The 18558-nt window shown below is 37.0% G+C and overlaps 1 protein-coding gene across 1 annotated transcript in view; it reads right to left on the bottom strand.

Moving 5' to 3' along the window:
• dysc (whirlin protein dyschronic) overlaps nt 1-18558 on the bottom strand; it is a 108189-nt gene that overhangs the window by 24783 nt on the left and 64848 nt on the right. Inside the window, 6 exon segments of the mRNA XM_069109165.1 lie at nt 5937-6047; nt 6186-6267; nt 11571-11725; nt 16535-16594; nt 16951-17251; nt 17797-18029. Of these exon segments, the coding sequence (XP_068965266.1) occupies nt 5937-6047; nt 6186-6267; nt 11571-11725; nt 16535-16594; nt 16951-17251; nt 17797-18029 (942 nt within the window).

Here is an 18558-nt window from a genome sequence, read left to right as displayed (position 1 = left end):
ATTTCTTGCGATGATTATATGATTGATTGTTCACTAATTTGCTATTATTCTTTGTGAGGAGAAAATTGGATTAAAAAGTATTCTGTGAAAATTCTGTAGCTTCCTTTGATATTCCTTTCGATCTGTTTGTTCTTAAAAACACGATACTTTCAAGAAAAATATATTTGACTGTGAAATTGAGATTCTTCGATAGGTAGAAAAATTCTAATCAATATAATAAAGGTTAGAGATATGAGGTTCAAGAACGTATGTGGATCATTATGAAAAAATTGACGAAGTTAGTTAATAACGAATGAATGGCATAGGATGCTTGGTTTTCTGTGTCTGATTACGATTCAGATCATGCCGGTGGAGTGTCCAGCCGGCGTGGCCCAGTGACATTCTTCTTTTCTTTGTCACGTAGCTTGCATGACCCATTGCCCTCGACTGGCAATGACCACGATGTTCTCGTTTGCTTTTTATCGCGTTGGACTGTGATGCTACCGCGGCAGAAAATGTCTCGAGTCATTTTCACGCGGTTCTCAGGAAATCACCGTACAAATTTGACGTCGAAACGAATCAGGTTATTTAGCAGCACGACATTTTCATTAGCATCACGAAGTCTTTGAAAATTCTGTTCGGTAAATATCAACACCTTAATGACTGGCAACATCAATTAGCTTGGTACTTTCACTAAAGAAATTCCATCATTAATGGATGATCTTTTTTGGAGCACGGTGTTAATACACTAGCGTACATTTCCCTCGTTTGAGATAAAAATCACATGACACAGATGTTAAATGTTCCAAGACTTTCTCCTCGCGAAAATCTGACTAAGTATCCAAATTAGACACGTGATGTTAATAAACTATTTATAGATTTCTCTAAATGCATTCACATCCTTTACATTCTAATCAAAATAAAAAAGAATAACCGAAAGGAGTAAATAAACTTTCACGATATACCAAATGCTATGACGATTAAGGAATTGAAATGGAAAATGATTAATTGTGATGAGCAAAGAATGAAAAGGGAGCACGTGTCTATTAATCGTACTTATCACTGTGATTTTGATAATTTCCTAATGATTTTTGGATTTACTTAATCCATTAAGGACCAACGTTGCGTTAACGCAATGTTTAATTTTCAATCTTCTATCGATTAATTTACATTATCGAATTCTGCTTTTTAAATTCGTATCTAAGAAATGAAATCCGAAAAATTCGCTCGACATTCTTTTTGTCGTTATCTTAGATCCTTCAATTAAATTAATAAAAATTCAAATATTTGTAAGATTATAACAAATTTACCTATTACCTGATCCTTAATGGCTTAACTTTTCATAAGTGTCCTAATACTCGAATAACTAACGAACAAGGACCTAAATCGTTCACCACGTAAACTGTACAATTGCAACTTAATCACCAAAAACTGTCTGCATTTGTTTCAGAGAATCTAAAAAGGCCACAAAGACTAAGAAAAAGAGATCATGGAATCCTGGTTGAGCGACGTGCAGCGCGTACGAATTCCACGGCCGAAATTCGGTAGCGGGAACTCGGTGAGACGGTCGAATTCCACGGTACAGCACGTGCGACCGGAAGTACTCTCGCGGCAGACCCAGGACGTGGCTAAGGCCACAGAAGAGTTACGACAGGCTCTCCAAGACAAGCTCTGACTGGCCGATCATCGATAAGGGACCAGCAAAAATTGATCGAGCAAAACACATTCGAGTTCGAGAGTCATCGTTGTATAAGATTCTGTACCAGGCCGTCGCTTTGTCGCCTGTCCACTTTCTTCCGCCATAACCAGAGGACGAATCGTTGTTTCGTGTTATTTCGTGACATGTTCCGTTCCAGACTCGCGACAAAGCCATTCTTGCGAAAAGAACAATAGAACTCGACGCTCGAGGATGAATGTTGTCGGACTTCCGGATTTCGCCGAGTGATGATGATGAACTGTGCTCGAGTAAAGTCGCGAATGGGGGAAACGGAGCGTTTGGTACGTCTGTGAAGGTGGATGCTGAATATTGTTGAAGCGTGAATGTGGATGACAGTGTAATAGAACGGTGGTTTGTTGGATTTTTCAATGAGAATTTAATAGAAATATTCGTAAGCTTGGAAATAATTTTCAGAGCGAACGCTCATGCAAATTCGTGTTTTTATAAGCAGATAGTAGAACCTACATAAAGAATTCAAACTTGAATAGGAGCATTGAATGAAACTACTCATTCATATTGTTAGGAGATAGTAATGTTCGAATAACTAGCGTTCTATTGCGTGTAGTCTATCGTCTGAAACGTGTGTGAATACGAGACAGTATTAGGAATCATATTTGTTCTCTGTGAAACTACATTCGGCGAGGCTATGTACAGTTTGCCAGTAGTCGCTTTCTGTTACGATTTCCATATCAAAACCATGCTTCCTTCGAACCTTTTGTAATTTATGCACGCGACGTTTGTTTCTTCTTTCAATGTTAAAAAGAGACTGAAAGATAAAAACCTGTTGAAACCGTAAAGTACGTGTCGATTATTTCATTCTCTTACGCTTTCCCCCTTAAAAAGACTAGAATTTAATTAAACTAAGAAATCGAATAAAAACTAAATTAAAAAGTACATTAATTAAACTATAATTGTCCATACATACTGCTGGTAAATGAACGATAAAGATGAAAGAATATGAAAAAAGAAAATAGCTACATCGGCGATAAAGTATTAAAAGAAGTATTTAAATGACACATTTACGACTTCGTTGCGTCGTAAAAGTAAAAAAGAGATTCTTTTCTCGATCTCGGGCTCCTCTTCAAGGATATCAAGCAGCTCGTTTGCGCTCGGTCGACGATCTCCCGTCCCAAGGCCAGCAAAAGTCCATCAACGTTAACCGCCGCGAAATAGAGACATTTCGCGGCTGGTTCGGGTCATGCTATCTGTACACCATGATCGATCGGGCCTGGATAATTAATTCAGACTTGGAACACCTCCTTCGACTGGCTACGGGATCTCGTCGAGCGGATATACGGGCCATGGTGAACATCGATCGACCTGGCGTGATCAACGTCCATAAATCGAACTTGTTTCCAAATGGACCCGTGAGAAGATACCCTCGATCGCGTTGGATCACCTGTCCAGCATAGTAACCAGACTCCATGAACGTATGATTTTGTATTGACCACGCGAAAAATGAGATAAGATCGAGAGAGTAATAGGACGATGTTAATGGATTTCAGTTTGCTTCAGATTTTTTCTTTTAAGCAAATTGCAGTTGGTAAACGGTTAGTATATGTGTAATTAAGGTATTGTGAAGAGACGATTTTAAAAGTAAATTGGTCAGGCTATTCTACTGATTAGAGTAGTATAGTAAGCAATCACAGTTAGGGTATTAAAGTAGCGAGGAATTGTTCAGTATACGATACGTATACGATTAAGGTATTTTTAAGGAAATAACTATAAAACAGAAGTAAGTTAAGATATCGGTTATGGGTTAAGGTATTAAAGTAGTAAGCGCTCATGGTTAAGATATTAAAATACTAAGCCATTGGATATACGAGTAAAACATAAAGTAATAAACTAGTTAGTACATATATAATCTCGATATCGCATTGAAAGGACTATAAAAGTAATATAATAAGCAATCGTGAGATCAAGCTATTATAAGATAATATAATATAATCATGGCATTGTGGTGAAATGATTAAAAGTAAGAAAAAGATAAGGAAAGGCTTAGAATATCGAGTCATGTTGGTAGGTTTAAGAAGATTAGCATCTTTATGCTTTCGTGTGAAGATAAAAATTGTGTCGTTAAGAGCATTCCAAGATGAATGGATAGATTGGTAGGCGTCGATCCTTTGCTTAGTCGAAAGCAAATAGTAAGTTCGATTTAATTTACCTAGTACCTGAGGCAGTTTACGAGCTTGCTAGACCGGTCGATACGTGAGACGACTCTTCCACTCCATGGATTTATCGTTTCGTCTCGCGAAATGTCAAATTGGCAGAGAGCAAAAAGCCAGAATAGCAAGATGACGTTGCCGAAAAACATCATATAACTTTCGAAAGGATCGTAATGTAAATTGTTATTATGTTACACGATGAGACAAACCACCGAGTCATTGTGCATTTCATTTTTAATTTTCAACATTCGTTTAACAATCAATCATTAATAAGTTGATTGATTATGATAAATAGATGATATATTTTATGTTAAGGTTGGTGTAAATTATCTATTGCTGCTTATTTGTAAAGAAACAATTTTCTTTATTATAGACGCTTTTAAGCGATGTGAGCGATGTAGACGGTATATAGGACGAGAGTAGAACTAAACGCTTCTAATCGAGGTACGCGGGTTGTGTTTCGATGCAGCCGCGACCTGATGACTAATTAGGGTGGCTCGTTACACGTAGCAGTTCCTTAATTGGTCGATTCTTGCACGACGACAATCGAGTTAACGGTTTCTTGTTCATATAAATGCCATAGTTCATTGACTTCTGTTAATCGACGCCATACGATCGGTAATGAAATTTAGTTCGACGAAGGAATTCGCAGTGTCAATTGAAAATATTAAATTTCAGTTGTAACTTCACGCCTAGACGCGATCGATACAATTATTGTAAGGGCTGAGTTTATAATTTACGTGATTAATTTGATTAATTTGAAGCTAGATATTCGAGTAACAAATTATTATTTTCATTTATTATTTCATGTAAAATATAAATATAAAGAGTTAAAAGATTAAAAAGTAAAGTGGATCTTTCTTATTTTAAGAAATATCTACTATTTTATGTAGAGAAAAATTTTAAAAGTATGAAACATATCTAATCAGAACATTGCTCTGGAATTTCCCGAGATATATTTGTGTATGTATATCATCGAGTTACATCTGTTTCGGACTTCTCTATTGTTTTTATTAAAACCGTCGATCATTAGCTTTGAATACTCGCGCGAGAGATTTCACCGCTGTCTCAATTATCCATTTGTTCTGCTCTCATGCGCATCGCATGTGCATCCTGTACCCTCCTTTTCTTGACATTATCACAGGCAAAATACTGTCAGCCATTAGCGCAAGACAATTCCGCCATAATACCACAAGGCAATTCATAACCCTGCAAGTCTACTCTCGCTATTTGGACGAATTCTGTATGGTTACTGAATAGTACTAACATTGTTAATACGTCTGATATACACGTACATATTCTACCAACGAAATTACTAAACGTAGAAACATATTAATTCCGAGGGAAATACTTCTTATCTTAGAGAACAAAAGATCAGAATGAGCGCGATGAAATTTCATTCATACTCGACACTCATAATACATATTCAGACGTTTCTTGGTATTTGCTGATATAATAATTTCCAGAGGAAAACTCACGTTAATTGGAATGTTCCTCAATCAGTCTTTACAATTTATTAATGTATCTATGTTAAACCATCAGTATCTGTTGTGTTTCCCAAGTATCCGTTTTGCGCTCGTATATTATTTAATGTATTAATTATTATTTAATGTATCGTACCCGGAAGAGTTTCTACAATTCACCTTACACCATCATTTGATGTTTATTACATCCTCTATATTCCTTCCAATTATTAAAACTAATTAATTACTGTCTTCTACTCGCGTTGCATAACTGAACAACTTCCAAACGATCTTCGTATCGTGTACAGCTCGTCTACCATCATTTTGTACGTTAATCGGATAAACGAACATTAGATATCAAGATTTAACCAGGGAACCATCGTATCGCATAAATACTTCTCGTTCACGAATATTATGTACGAGTACATTAAAAGATTCTTTATACGCTATACCGTTTCCAGGTAATTGCTGTTCTCTCGCGAGAAAACAGCCTCGACAAAGTTTAATCCCAACAGGAAATGAGTACGAGCGTGAACGAGTAATTCGCGAAGAAACAAGGGTGTAACCGTCACAGAGATGGTCCCGCGGGATTAAGGTAAACTATCGACTCACCAAATTATCCGGATGAAGATGATGATGGCCGTAATCCCTAGGGTTGCCTCGTGATCCACCAGGCGAGCTGTGCCTTCGTCCACGTCCGTTCTCCAGCTCGTCCTCGTAGTCCTGCAAAAGAAACCGACAAACATCCCTTTTATCGCGTTCATCGACAGCGATCGGGAACATTCTCTGGAATGGACAAACGCTTCGTCTAAGAGGGTCGAGCACCGACGATATTGCTTTTTCTCGAACAATTTTCTGTACCTGGTTGTCGCACTCGTCGTCGTTGGAGAGGGCGAGATCGGAGGTCGTCACTTGATGCTGCTGCGTCCTTCTACAGCCCACTCTGCAATGGCCAAAATTGCGATTTGAGACCACCCACCCTGTCGAGACTTTCACTGTCTCTCAATCAATTTTCCCTTTCTAGATCTACGGATCGTGCAATTGCATTCTGTTTCCTCCATTACTTGAAGCATCTACTTTATTTTATTTTATATAAATATTATCTTTCGTTTAACCTTGTTTCTTATATGAAATTCTCTTTTCTCATTGATTTTGGTCTTTTTACTTTTTCTTGAAAGTTTCTCTTTTAGCCTATAGTGGTCACCCATCGGCCACGTGTCAATTGAATATATGAAACGATTCGTCGGTTATTTTATCAAAGTAAATCGATTTATCGAATGTGAGAGTAAGTAGTAAAGACAAGTACAATCTGAATTTAAGTTTACACGATCTTGTACTTATTCTTCGGTTAAAATTCGTGATTATCGTTCTAGCAAGACAAAGTCTACGTTCGTGACGACTGATAATTCTGGGATTTATAATCGTACAGACGACTCGAAACTTCTGGATATCGTGCCACGAGACCGTTTCGATCGGAACGAAAATAGAACTTTCTATTCTCACCCGGTGAAGTTAGACAGAAGAATGGAGCACATATGAGCGACGACAGCAATGCGGTTTATTTATATGTGTGCTATCGATTATTTAATGAGTATCGCACAGTAGTCGACCACCAACGAACCCTCCCATGGATATCGCATGCCAAATCTATTTCCATTTGCTGGTTCGTCCTTCGTCGAACTTTCAACAGTTCCAGGTACTACCGATCGATCGATATCACGCTAATGGTTAATCAGGATGGTATTAAACATCAAAGACCAATTTTTAGAATTTTTTATGAATTATACAATCGTCTACAAATATTTAGATACCACCTAATCATCGCGCGAATACAATGACAGCGATAAAAGCTATCGGATAAAAGGCATCGGAGCTAAGCTGGTTTCGAGTGTGCTCAATGATAGAATCTTAGAACTTTTTAAATGTTTGTTTCCAGCTACATTCTAAACATTTATATAGATTGTATGAAATCATTTAATTATTAAACGTAGAACTTGACTGATGCAGTCAAGTACATTTCTTGCTTCAGATTAAATTTAGCACATCACTTGGCTCCAGCCATGACAGGAAGTAAAGAGTTAATATAATAAAGGCGTAAATTTGATCGAATTACACCGAGCGTCTGTATACTTCTAAAGAATTAATTTTTCAAACTATTCTGATACTATTTGAGATAGATAGATACGTATTCGATTAAAAAAACTTTCATAAATATCATCTGTAGAAAATTGGTTTAGAGTGCACTTTAAAATGTACCACTTGAAATTGATATTATTTATCCGAAGATTATTCATGACACTGATCACGTAAAAAGATTTCTGATGCAAAATTCTTTCACTAAATCTTTCGCTACTTATTTGTTTTTGACGTTGAGAAAGTGGAACGAAGAAAGACAGAACTCTGCCCCTGGCATGGACACAGACACTTTTTCCCCACGAACGTTTCGTTCGCGTAGCTATTACGGTACTGCTAACTCTCTCGAAGCTCATTTGTTTCATTCTGTTACCCGGGATACGACCTAGTGTTAGACCTTTGGCCGACCATAGAACGAAATTTTCAAGGGCCATATCAATACGTACATGTGTACGCTACTGCCGCATCAGCTCCATTATCGGACTGCGGTACAAGGATTTTGAGAATCGCTTCGGTAATGCGCCGCGGTATACCGTAAATTATGTTATTTCCTCTGTTAACCCTAAACCACCAACCGATTAATAATATCATCAATTTTACGACCGAAAAATTCTTTATTCCTTGCGGATAACGTGCTTGATTATGGATTGCTAACTAAATGATGTATTAATTTACTCAGATTATATTTCACCAATTATCGATTATTAATTAAATAACATATTAATTAATTTAGAGAAATGATCGGTAATATTTAACGTTAAAAGGATGATTTTTTCTTGAACGACTCACACGTTTTTAAAATCTTTTGATGTATAAACGAAAGCTGGAAACGAAATGTAAACGAATCGAAAATAGGTCATCACAAATTCTTCTTTACAAATACCATTATATTTTTAATTGTCAAGATGATGAACAAATATTATAATGTCTTCCACGTACAAAGGGTTAATTAAAGTCATATCAAATAAATAAGGAATATTAAACTATCATATGCCAAATTAAATTTGAGTAAAGTCAGCACGAGGATCGATACAAACGCGCTTCTTAAACAAAGATCAACATTTACCGAAACAGATTATGAACAAATTGGATATAAGATCGAAATAATTCACGCGTTTTCAATCACTGTCAATGTAAATACAGGTTCGTAATGAAATATAAACGAAATGAACGCTGTAAGGACAAAGGATCGACCAAACAGTAAGATTGAAATCTCGTTAAAACATTCTGGTAGAAGCGAGAACATTCATCGCCTGATGCCACGAGCAATAATCGGATACCACTGAAAACCAATATCACTCTGGTGAGATATGCAAATCCTATTTTTCTCTCTGTTTTCGATTCACACGGTCATGGAACGCTTTATATGTACATTTCCCTCGTGCCATACCGGCGAGAGATATCGATTCAACGGAATTTACTTACGCCCAATTCCGTAGAAAGACACGTATATGTACACACGGAACGTCCCTAGTCTATCCATCACTTTGTGCTACGATTCACGTACAGGGTGTGCACCGAATTAATCGACCTGACCATTCCCTCGAACACGTTAGAGAAACTGGCACGGGACCAGAGAAATTTTCCACAAGATGGAACCTTTATAGGTGGTATATTTCCTCCCTGAAGTATTTCTTTTTTAAACTTGCTACGGTCTTTAAATTTGTATACCTATCAATCTATATACTTTATGTATCAATTTATATACTTTTATGTCAATTTATTTTTGCATAATCTGGCTCCATTTCTACATAACGTATTATGTTATATTATCTTCGTTCTGACAAATGACAAGACTTTTTTAACCCTGTTACGATGTCTGATTTATTTTGAATTCAATTTCCTTCTTCAACTGTTAAAAAATTTTTAAATTTGTAAAGAGAATATGTAAAGGTCATTATTGATATGAATTTTCCCTTGTTTCAATTTTATGATAAAATCTTCTTGGGACTACTATGAGTCTATTTTTTGTTGAAACATTGGGATTGATTCATAAAATTAAGGAAATTGAATAGACGTAATAGGATCCTTTTTCTACCTTCATGCTCGATAAATATTAATGTTTAAAAGTTACCTTGAATTAATATTGCCAGCTAAATGAAAGAAAATTTTCATTTACATGCTATTTTCAGTCTCACTTTCTATTAAAATTCAACTTCAATCCCACCATTCCTCTATTAAAATATTTCAGTCTACCTTCAAAAAGTCGATCGATCACCTTCGCAAATGTTTTCATCGAAATCAAATCGAGCCAACATTCTATCTCCAAGAACAGGACGTAAAAAGCTAGTATCTTTTTTTAGAAAAAGCAACACCCCGTCCCATCGATCTCCACTTACGACGTGCTCCCTTGACCGTACATAAAATCCCGTCGAGGGCTCCGGCGAATTAATCGAACGATTCACAGAGCTGACCACCGATACACCCTGTACATATCCACACGTGTTCAACCAGCGCCCACGCGAAGATACAGAAACAACACACACGTACAGTGGCTACAAAAAGTATTTGCACATATCCTTATTTACCAATCATTATTTACCAATTAAGCACTTTCTTTCATCTAGCATTTCATTTTTAAAGTACCAATTTTTTGACCAATTTTTTCAGTTACATGAAAGTACTACTGTCCATAATTTAATATACTTATACGAAATTTAATATACTTGGATTAGCATGTAAATTAGTAATTAATTAGTAGATCATTGGACGTTTGTGTAATTTCATATGAAGATTACAGAGGTAAAGCTATAACCATTAAGCTGCCAATGTAAGTACATGTATACTTTATTGTTTATCGCGAAATTAATAACAAGTTAAGCAGTTTGTTTCCAAGTGTAGATCGCTTAAAAATTGTTCAGAACGAAATGTAGCGAATTACAAGGCAAATTACTTAGCTTGACTCAATTATCCTTCTGACTTAAGTAATCCTACCGTAAGGTCTATCTGGCTAAAAACTTTTGCACACCACTGTATTGTCCGCTATTTACCCTCCCCCTTCTTCGATCCTCGTGTCTGCTTATCCTTGTACATACCTGCTACCAGTCAGGTGGCGTCGAAGGGGGTGGCTGAATGCGGGATACGTACTAAAGCCAGATCGAGCCTGGTAGGAAATAAAATATCGATGTATCTCGTACATCCGACATAGAAACGCCATTACAGCTATCCCTGTTTACTGGGAATCGCACCCTCCCTCTCATATCTTTTTCATTTCTTTTATTTTATCTTCTTTCTTCCTTTTTTTCCTTGGTTTGGAAGTTGGATTTCAAACCGTGAGAGAACGATCGATTATCGATTGCAGGTTCTTCTTTTTGGGTGGAAGTTGAGCTTGAAATTGGGTTAGGGTGCTTGGTTAGCGATTAAGGCTGTGACTTATAGGGAAGAAAAAGGGTTGGAGATCTGCTAATCCTAACGAAAGGGCTAATAGTGAGAGTAAAATGTGTTTGCTTTCGGGGCTATGTTAGAGAACTCTTTGGGATAGAAATTTGCGGGAAATTATTTTTGAAATGTATGAGGTTTTTATTATCCTTGAAACTACGTGGGGTTGATACTGTTTTTCTCTCGAAGAATTAATTATGTTCGAGGGCCAGTATAATTTCAGGCTTAGCGATACTTAGGTCACGAACAGTTTGAAAAATTGGTTTGGATTATTACTCAAACTGGATTATTACTACAGTCCCACATTCGAGAAATCGGTTCGCAATCCACGAAACGAAACGATTCGAACCAATCACCGCGGTATTCCATACTGAGTTACTTCAAGTTTAACTGCAAACTTGCCGATTACTCTGGATGAGAAATCTAAACTTAAATTTTCTTCAACTTCGATCCACTATAGATTTTATCCAATTTATTTTCGATGCAACTTTTTCTCGTCGCTAATTTATTTTCATTTTAGGTAAGTAAATATTCTTCCGCATTATTATGAAGCAATTATCAATTTACAATGTTTTTAACAACTTTCCTTCGAATTTTCCAAGATAAAAAGAACAAATTGAGAAGAATAAGAGATATTTAGATCTAGAGTGGAGGATCTTCTAGAAAATCAAGAAAGATTCAAAGGTATCGTTGAAAAATGTCAAAAGATTCTCGTTTTATTGGAATCTTCTTGACCTGGTCCTGGGCATGTCGGCCCCGAGACCGCTGTCCTCGCTGGGCGATCTATATTCCTGGTTATCCCGCGGCAGAAGAGGTCCTGTTACTCCTAGAGGATCTCCCTCGACGTCCACCAGTCGTCCTGGACGGCAACAACCACTGGGTACACCCCTCTGCGAGAAATCATCAGATCCAGTCATGCCGTTCGCCAATCCATCGCCATTTTCAACCCGGTTTCGATGGCCAACGAGCACTTTTCACTTTCTTTTCCCCTCGATTCAATTCGTTTCGTCGATTTTCAACATTTTTTTCTTTCAAAAATAACTTGTCCATCTCTTAATCGAATATTTTTTCGATAATTGATCTTACTCGATTACCTTTGCATTTGGAAGTTCAACGAATTATGGAGAATTTTCCAATGAATTTTGATGGTTTTAGAACAATTTGATAGAAAATAAATGTAAATGTACCTACTGTGACTCACGGAAGCAATTGAACACTTGTCACACGAAACTTGTACGTACGTGTATGTGTTACATAAAATATTCTATTACACTAGTGAAATTCGAAATCAGTCTGAAAATGTATATAGAAGTTACAAGATATTTAATCCCGTATCCAGATACGGAAATTGAGAAACTTATAAAAAATGGAGTTGACTAGTTTGACTTTAAGCAGAGTCATATATTCGTAGCAAGTTTCTGTAAGTGTTCGAATACTTCAGCGAGTTACCGTAAAGAATGAAGCGTAGTTGAACTCAGAGGAAGAAATAATGAATATCAGAGAGAAGCAAATGAAAAATATGAGGAAGCAGTAGCTTTGTCCATTGGGAAATCAATGAATTTCGTTTCCTATGTAAATCAGCAAATCGATTGTTCTATTCGTGCCAATACCTTCTCTGAGAGCCACCAATTAATTAGTCACAAAAGCGTCGATCCATCTGCCAATTTAGCAACGATCTATTATCGATCTGTACCGCGTGTCGTGGCTGAAGTTTGTCGCTGTGCAGTTGACACTTGATTTACGATGACTTCCGGTGGCTCTCTTCCGTTCAAAGATCACGAAATCTGCCCCGTGAACCGTGAAACTGCATGCCAGCCGTTCGTCATTAATCAAACATCATCCTGTTTTGTCGATTATCGATTTGTCGATTAGCCACGATGAAAACACTCTTTTCGAATCAATTAACCCGCAATGAATAACTTTTTGCCAATTAATGCAACTAGTTCCGGGTATTAATATCTTGCTCTACGTTACAATATTCATAAGAATTTTATTAAGTACTAGATGGTAATATATGAAATGTCTGTTTCCTTTTCTGCTAAAATAAGTATGTTTTTTCTTTTCATCAAGGTTTATTTATTATTAATTCTTTCGCTATGGTACTCTAGAGACTGAATATACTCTTCGTACTGATGAACAATATTTCCCTTGACACATTCTAGGTGGGGAATTTAAAATATTCAAACGGACATTTCATCTGTTACAACTAAATAGAAAAACTTCTCGACTGTAAATGCTGTTTTTGTTTCAATCTACTTCGAACTTCGCTTGAACATTCTCTTTGATTAATGAGGCATCAACGTGGAATTATCCCAGCCTTATTAGGCATTCCACTGTTTTCTGCCAATCGTCACTCGCGACTAAGGGGCTTCCAATTAGAGCAATTAAAGCTTTCCCTAACATCGTAACCGTTTCGAGATTCTCTGATAAAATTGACAAAAATTTCATGTAAGCGGTTTTCACTAATACTCCATAGAACTTAGATAAGCGAAACACAAAGGTTTAGGGATCGATGTAAAAGAAAGAAAAAAAGAGCCGTGTGGAAAGCTAAAACGCTAAGGACACGAAAGTCAGAGAACAAAGCGAGAACGGAAGCTTAGAACGAAGAGGATGCTTTCGTCGAAACAGAAATCGTTTCGTTCACAAACGATTTGGCGGAGGAGATTAAACGTGTCGCTCGTTTTCAACTCGTTGGCTACGAAACCGGCCATCAGCGAGCTAGCCCGAGCTTTGAACAAAGCTGGCAGGATCTTTCTATTTTTTCTCTTTCTGTTTTCCTTTTATAATTGGGCGATCTCGTATGCAGGAATTGTTACGAAATGGAAAAGCACCGTAGCGACGAGAGCTCAGTAAAGCTTTCAGGAAACCTTCCAGCTCCTGAATTGTGACGCACGAGATGCGACTAGGCTGATCTCCAACGAACTACTCTTAGCATCTCGTGATCCAGTGCGTGATCAGTCGCGATTCATCTAACTCAAAAAGAACTTCGATGGTCCTTGAGAAAAATTTTATTTGGTAGGAAAGGAATAATTTCTTTTAAACCAAATATGCCTGAATTTTCTCAAAGTAATATCATTTTCCCTGTACTTGAAGTCCAAATTGTATATATTATTTAAATTTGTATTTTTCATCAATTTGCTAATATTGTTAAAATATTATATCAATAAAGACTACCTAGTAAGAGTATCTATGATGGAAAATATTAACTATTCGTATACATCCATAAAATATAAAAACACTGGGGGAAATGGTCTTGAATGACCAAAACTTCGACGTCAATTCATATCTTTATGCTCAGTAATAAATATAACATTTTGCCTCTCTTTTAATTATTACGTATTTCCTACCAATACCTGTCTGATCGAGCACTCGATCAAGCAAGATAGAACTGAACAGAAAATCCAGCAAAGCTCAGGCGAACTCGTTCGCATTTCTGTACTGTCTCCCCTGATGTGGTTAGCGTGAAAAGAAATAAAAAAAAGAAAAAAAAAAGAAAGAAAACAAAATGAAGTCAGGCGAAATAGATTCATTCGCATCTAGCAGCTGCATTCTACTTTGCAATACCTACTCTGCAAGCGTATCTAAGACCTATCGCATCTAGATTCGCATTCAGAACGAAGAATACTCGAAGCCACCGTTCCGATCGAACGAATCTTTTCCTCCGTCCAAGATTTTTCTCCTCGTTATTTCAAACGGTGAAACCGAATACTCTCTCGGCTCTCGTTGAGAAATCGTTTACACTGTCGAGGCCTTAATTGCAACGACATTCAATCCACGGGCTTCGAATATTCACGCAATGGCACGGCTGAAGCACTACGCAAACAATCTCGACTGCACAGTCTCCTAAAGAGAACGCGGGACGTTGACGAGCGCAGACCGGAAACGAGGCGACACTGCCTGCCAGGAGAAGCGCACTAACACTAAGCGGAATTCATAAAAACACAGATAGACAGAAGAAAGTAGGTACAAGACAAAAGAGAATGATGCAGTATTCGAGTGGAAATAGAAGAACAGCGGAAGAAGTATGAAAAAGATTGAAACGAAAGAGACGTTCCTCTACGAGAAACGGAAAAAGAAAGTGTACAAGATCGGCCAGCTAAATCGGATCACCTAAATATGTGCCTTGTTTAATTTTTTTATGAGAAAACTTCTCACGACAAAGTTACACCGTTGATCATACGTATTCAGACAATTGTTTAATACAAATTGAACATTTTCTGCTACTTTCATATTTTAGTTATGTTTTTCTTTTTATAAATCTCTTTCACTCATATTATGTGTTCTTTATAATAAGAATTTTTAAATAAGGAAAAATTTAAGTAGGTCGAAATATTTAAGCCGATATTTCAAGAGACCCTTTTTATACGCTCTACTGTACGCCATTTCAAGAGACACGTGTAACGGCGGAGAGAATTTTTTCTTCGTGTCATTATGTTTCTTCATAATATGATAAATAAGGCAGATATTTAGCTGGACCATTCTGTATAGAGTTTTGTATAGATGAAGAAGAAGCAGAAGGGGTTGCAGGAAAATTCTCGAGTCATGCTTCACCGGTCACCGCGATAGCCGAGAGCAATTAAGCTAAAAACAGAAAGTTCATCTCTCCCATCGACGTTCCATCGAAGTGGTCGCGAGACGTGTCTGGTAACTCGATGATTCCCTTTGGACGTTCTCCAGTTGGTTCTTCGTCTGCCATTTTGTTCTCTAGTCTTCTTTTCTTCGAGACAGTTCTCCGTTATCTTCTCGCACCTCTCCAATCGACAATGAGCTTTTCCCATCTCTTCGCTTTCATCTTTCTTCGTCCCTTTTTACTTTCTTATTTTCGTTTGTTTCCTTCGTTCGTTAATATTCTTTCACTTACTTTTGTCTGAATTGAGTTCGACTCTTCTAACACGTTCACTGTGTTCGACATGGATTTATGCCGATACATAGTCTTTAAATTATGTGAGAGGTTCAACAATCAAATTGATACAATTTTTATTCTCTACAAATTTTTAAATTTTATTATTGAAATTTTATATGATTGGTGTTTAATTTCCTAAAAATCGAATGATTTGTTTTGATGGAGGAAGAAAGCTCGGCTTTTGTATGACTCGATGTATAGTAGTATATGTATAAATAGAAAATTTGTATGCCGCAAATTCAATTTAATTTAATGCAATTATTACTGGAAATATAAATTTGGAATCCTTCCAGATAGAAATTTGACAGTGAACGTGTTAAAATGTTTTCTCTCGTGTTTTTACGTGCTCTCTCGGGATATTTAAACTCTTTTACGATTCTATTAAAATTCAACACATTCAACGAAGCGTTCGAGCATATACTTCCATCGCGAGAGAACCGGCTCGAGATCCTTTTCGAACAAACATATTTTATATTCGAAAAGGAAAATATCGTAGGGTTAGGTCGCTTGCGAGACTTGGCGACAGAGATAGATAAAAAGAGAGACGAGAGGAGAGAACAGTCACCAGTTAAAATCTAACAGTTACAGTGGACAACGCAGAACAGAGAGTGAAAAAGACAGAGACAGATAGTTTCTATACATTTCCCGGAATAGAGATAGAAAAAAGACAAGTAGAAAGAGAAAGATAGAGAGAGAATAATCGTGTAAGGTATCAGTCGTTGTGTTTTGTGTGTTTGTCCCTTCATTCATTCGTGTCATTGTATACGGTGAAACAAAAATTATTTTGTTCACTTACCGGAAGATCGTGTAGCGATGGCGTCACTATTAAATCCGAGTGGGCACGGTCACCTTTTCTCTGAAAATAATGAAGAATGGTTTAATCGTAATTTCTCAATTTCATACGAGTTTCAAATAATTAACCATGGGAAGTAAACATGTCATTTTGATGGTGCAACAATATGAACAATTTAAAAATGCTGGCGACTAATTAAACGATGATGTATTCGTCAATGTAGATGTGTTCACTTTTAATAAAACTGGTACTCTTTTTAATGCATTATGTCTTTCTTACAACAAGCTAGAAAAAAATATACTTTTATTATCGGTGATTGGTAAAATTTGTTTTAAACAGCTGAAAAAACATAATCGTTCGATCATGAAAGAGTTCATTTCGATCTGACCAGATCGATACTATCGTAACTCAAAGCATACCCTTGCCATGGCTACCCGAGGCCTGTAAACCAAATCGTCGAAAGCAGCTCTGTCTTTACTGTCGACGAGTTCCCTCAGCTCGGTTAGAAGAGTTAGTTTCTCATGGGTGTTCAGCAGATCACCTAAACTGACAACCAGCTCCTCGATCGTCATTCGACGCGTCCTATAATCAGCCAGCAGCTGAGAAAGTGCAGCCCTCTCGCTTCTCGCGAGGACCACCCTCGCCTTTTCTTCTACCATCGCTGCTGTCGCGGCAGAAACCGTGTGCATACCGCCTCTGTGCCTCCAATCACTCGCAATGCTAAAGAAAATATTAACGATATCGTTCAATCTCCATTTTTCGCTCCAAAATAGCATTTACTACGAAGTTTCGATCGATTTACTTTCAAAGGACAATAGGCGGGGATATTTAAATTGTAAATTTCCATGTCAATTTAAATATTTATGGAGATAACTGTAAAATAAGGGAATGGATGCTATATTGGTGCTATATATATACAGGGTGGTTGGTAACTGGCGATACAAGCGGAAAGGGGGTGATTCTACGCGAAAAAAGAAGTCGAAGTAGAATAAAAATTTTTCGTTTGAGGCTCTGTTTTCGAGAAAATGGACTTTGAGTTTTCGCTCGGTACGCGTGCACTTTATCACGTCTCGTTACAACGGATCTCACTGTAGATCGTTGTCTCGATGGAAAAATTAAAAAAAAAAATTTTTATTCTATATTTTCGACTTCTTTTACGCGTAGAATCACCCCCTTTCCGCTTGTACCACCAGTTACCAATCACCCTGTATATAAAGGAAGTTTACACTCTATAGTTTGATTTAAGTAGAATAGGTATTTCTTACGTAGGACTCGGTGGTCGATGATTTCCTGGACTTTCTAAGAGCAGAGGGTCGTGTTCGGGATACCTAGAGGTTGGCATGACGATAGGTTGACTCGTGGTGCAAGAATGTGGCACTTTTCCGACATCGCGAATCAACAGAGTCATTCTTTTGTTTGTCTTCAGAATTTCCACTGCCTCGTCGTGTGTTGCTTCCTCGAAGTTTTGTCCATTTACTTCGATAATTTGGTCACCTACCTGGAAAGCAAGAAAATACAACGTTATATCCCATTCCTTATTCCTATTTTTATATCATTGCGTCATGTACTTTAGAAAATAAAAATATAATAAATTAATAAATTAACTATTGAAGTAAGAGAAATTTGACAAATTACAAGCTGTTACTACTAATAAATTCTCTTCCGTAACAGTAACAAATTTTTTAATCAAATCAGTAGAATTTTGTAAATAAATTTTGGAGACTAAAGTGGTTAATTTGCCGCAACATTATAGAATCTTGCAAAAGAGAAGTCTATAAGTTACAATTTGTGACTTGTCCTGAATTTTAATTATAACGTTCTATTATAGAATCGTAGTCCAGATCTATTATTTAATAATTAATTAACAGTTTTCTTATATTTTTTTCCTATATAGAAACACGATGGAATTGATTTTCCTGTCGAAATTCATCGAATCACGATAGCCCGCGAACGAAAGTCGGAAACGCCCTTAAGTGCTTGCCTTTTCGAACGCCATCAAATCTTCGCGATCGTTAGCGTTCGCTCGA

Source organism: Bombus flavifrons, chromosome 3 (genome assembly GCF_040668555.2).
Source record: "Bombus flavifrons isolate JBK064 chromosome 3, iyBomFlav1_principal, whole genome shotgun sequence".
NCBI lineage: Eukaryota > Metazoa > Arthropoda > Insecta > Hymenoptera > Apidae > Bombus > Bombus flavifrons.
The sequence above is the reverse complement of the archived record's forward strand: the minus strand, read 5'-3'. Positions and strand labels throughout refer to the sequence as shown.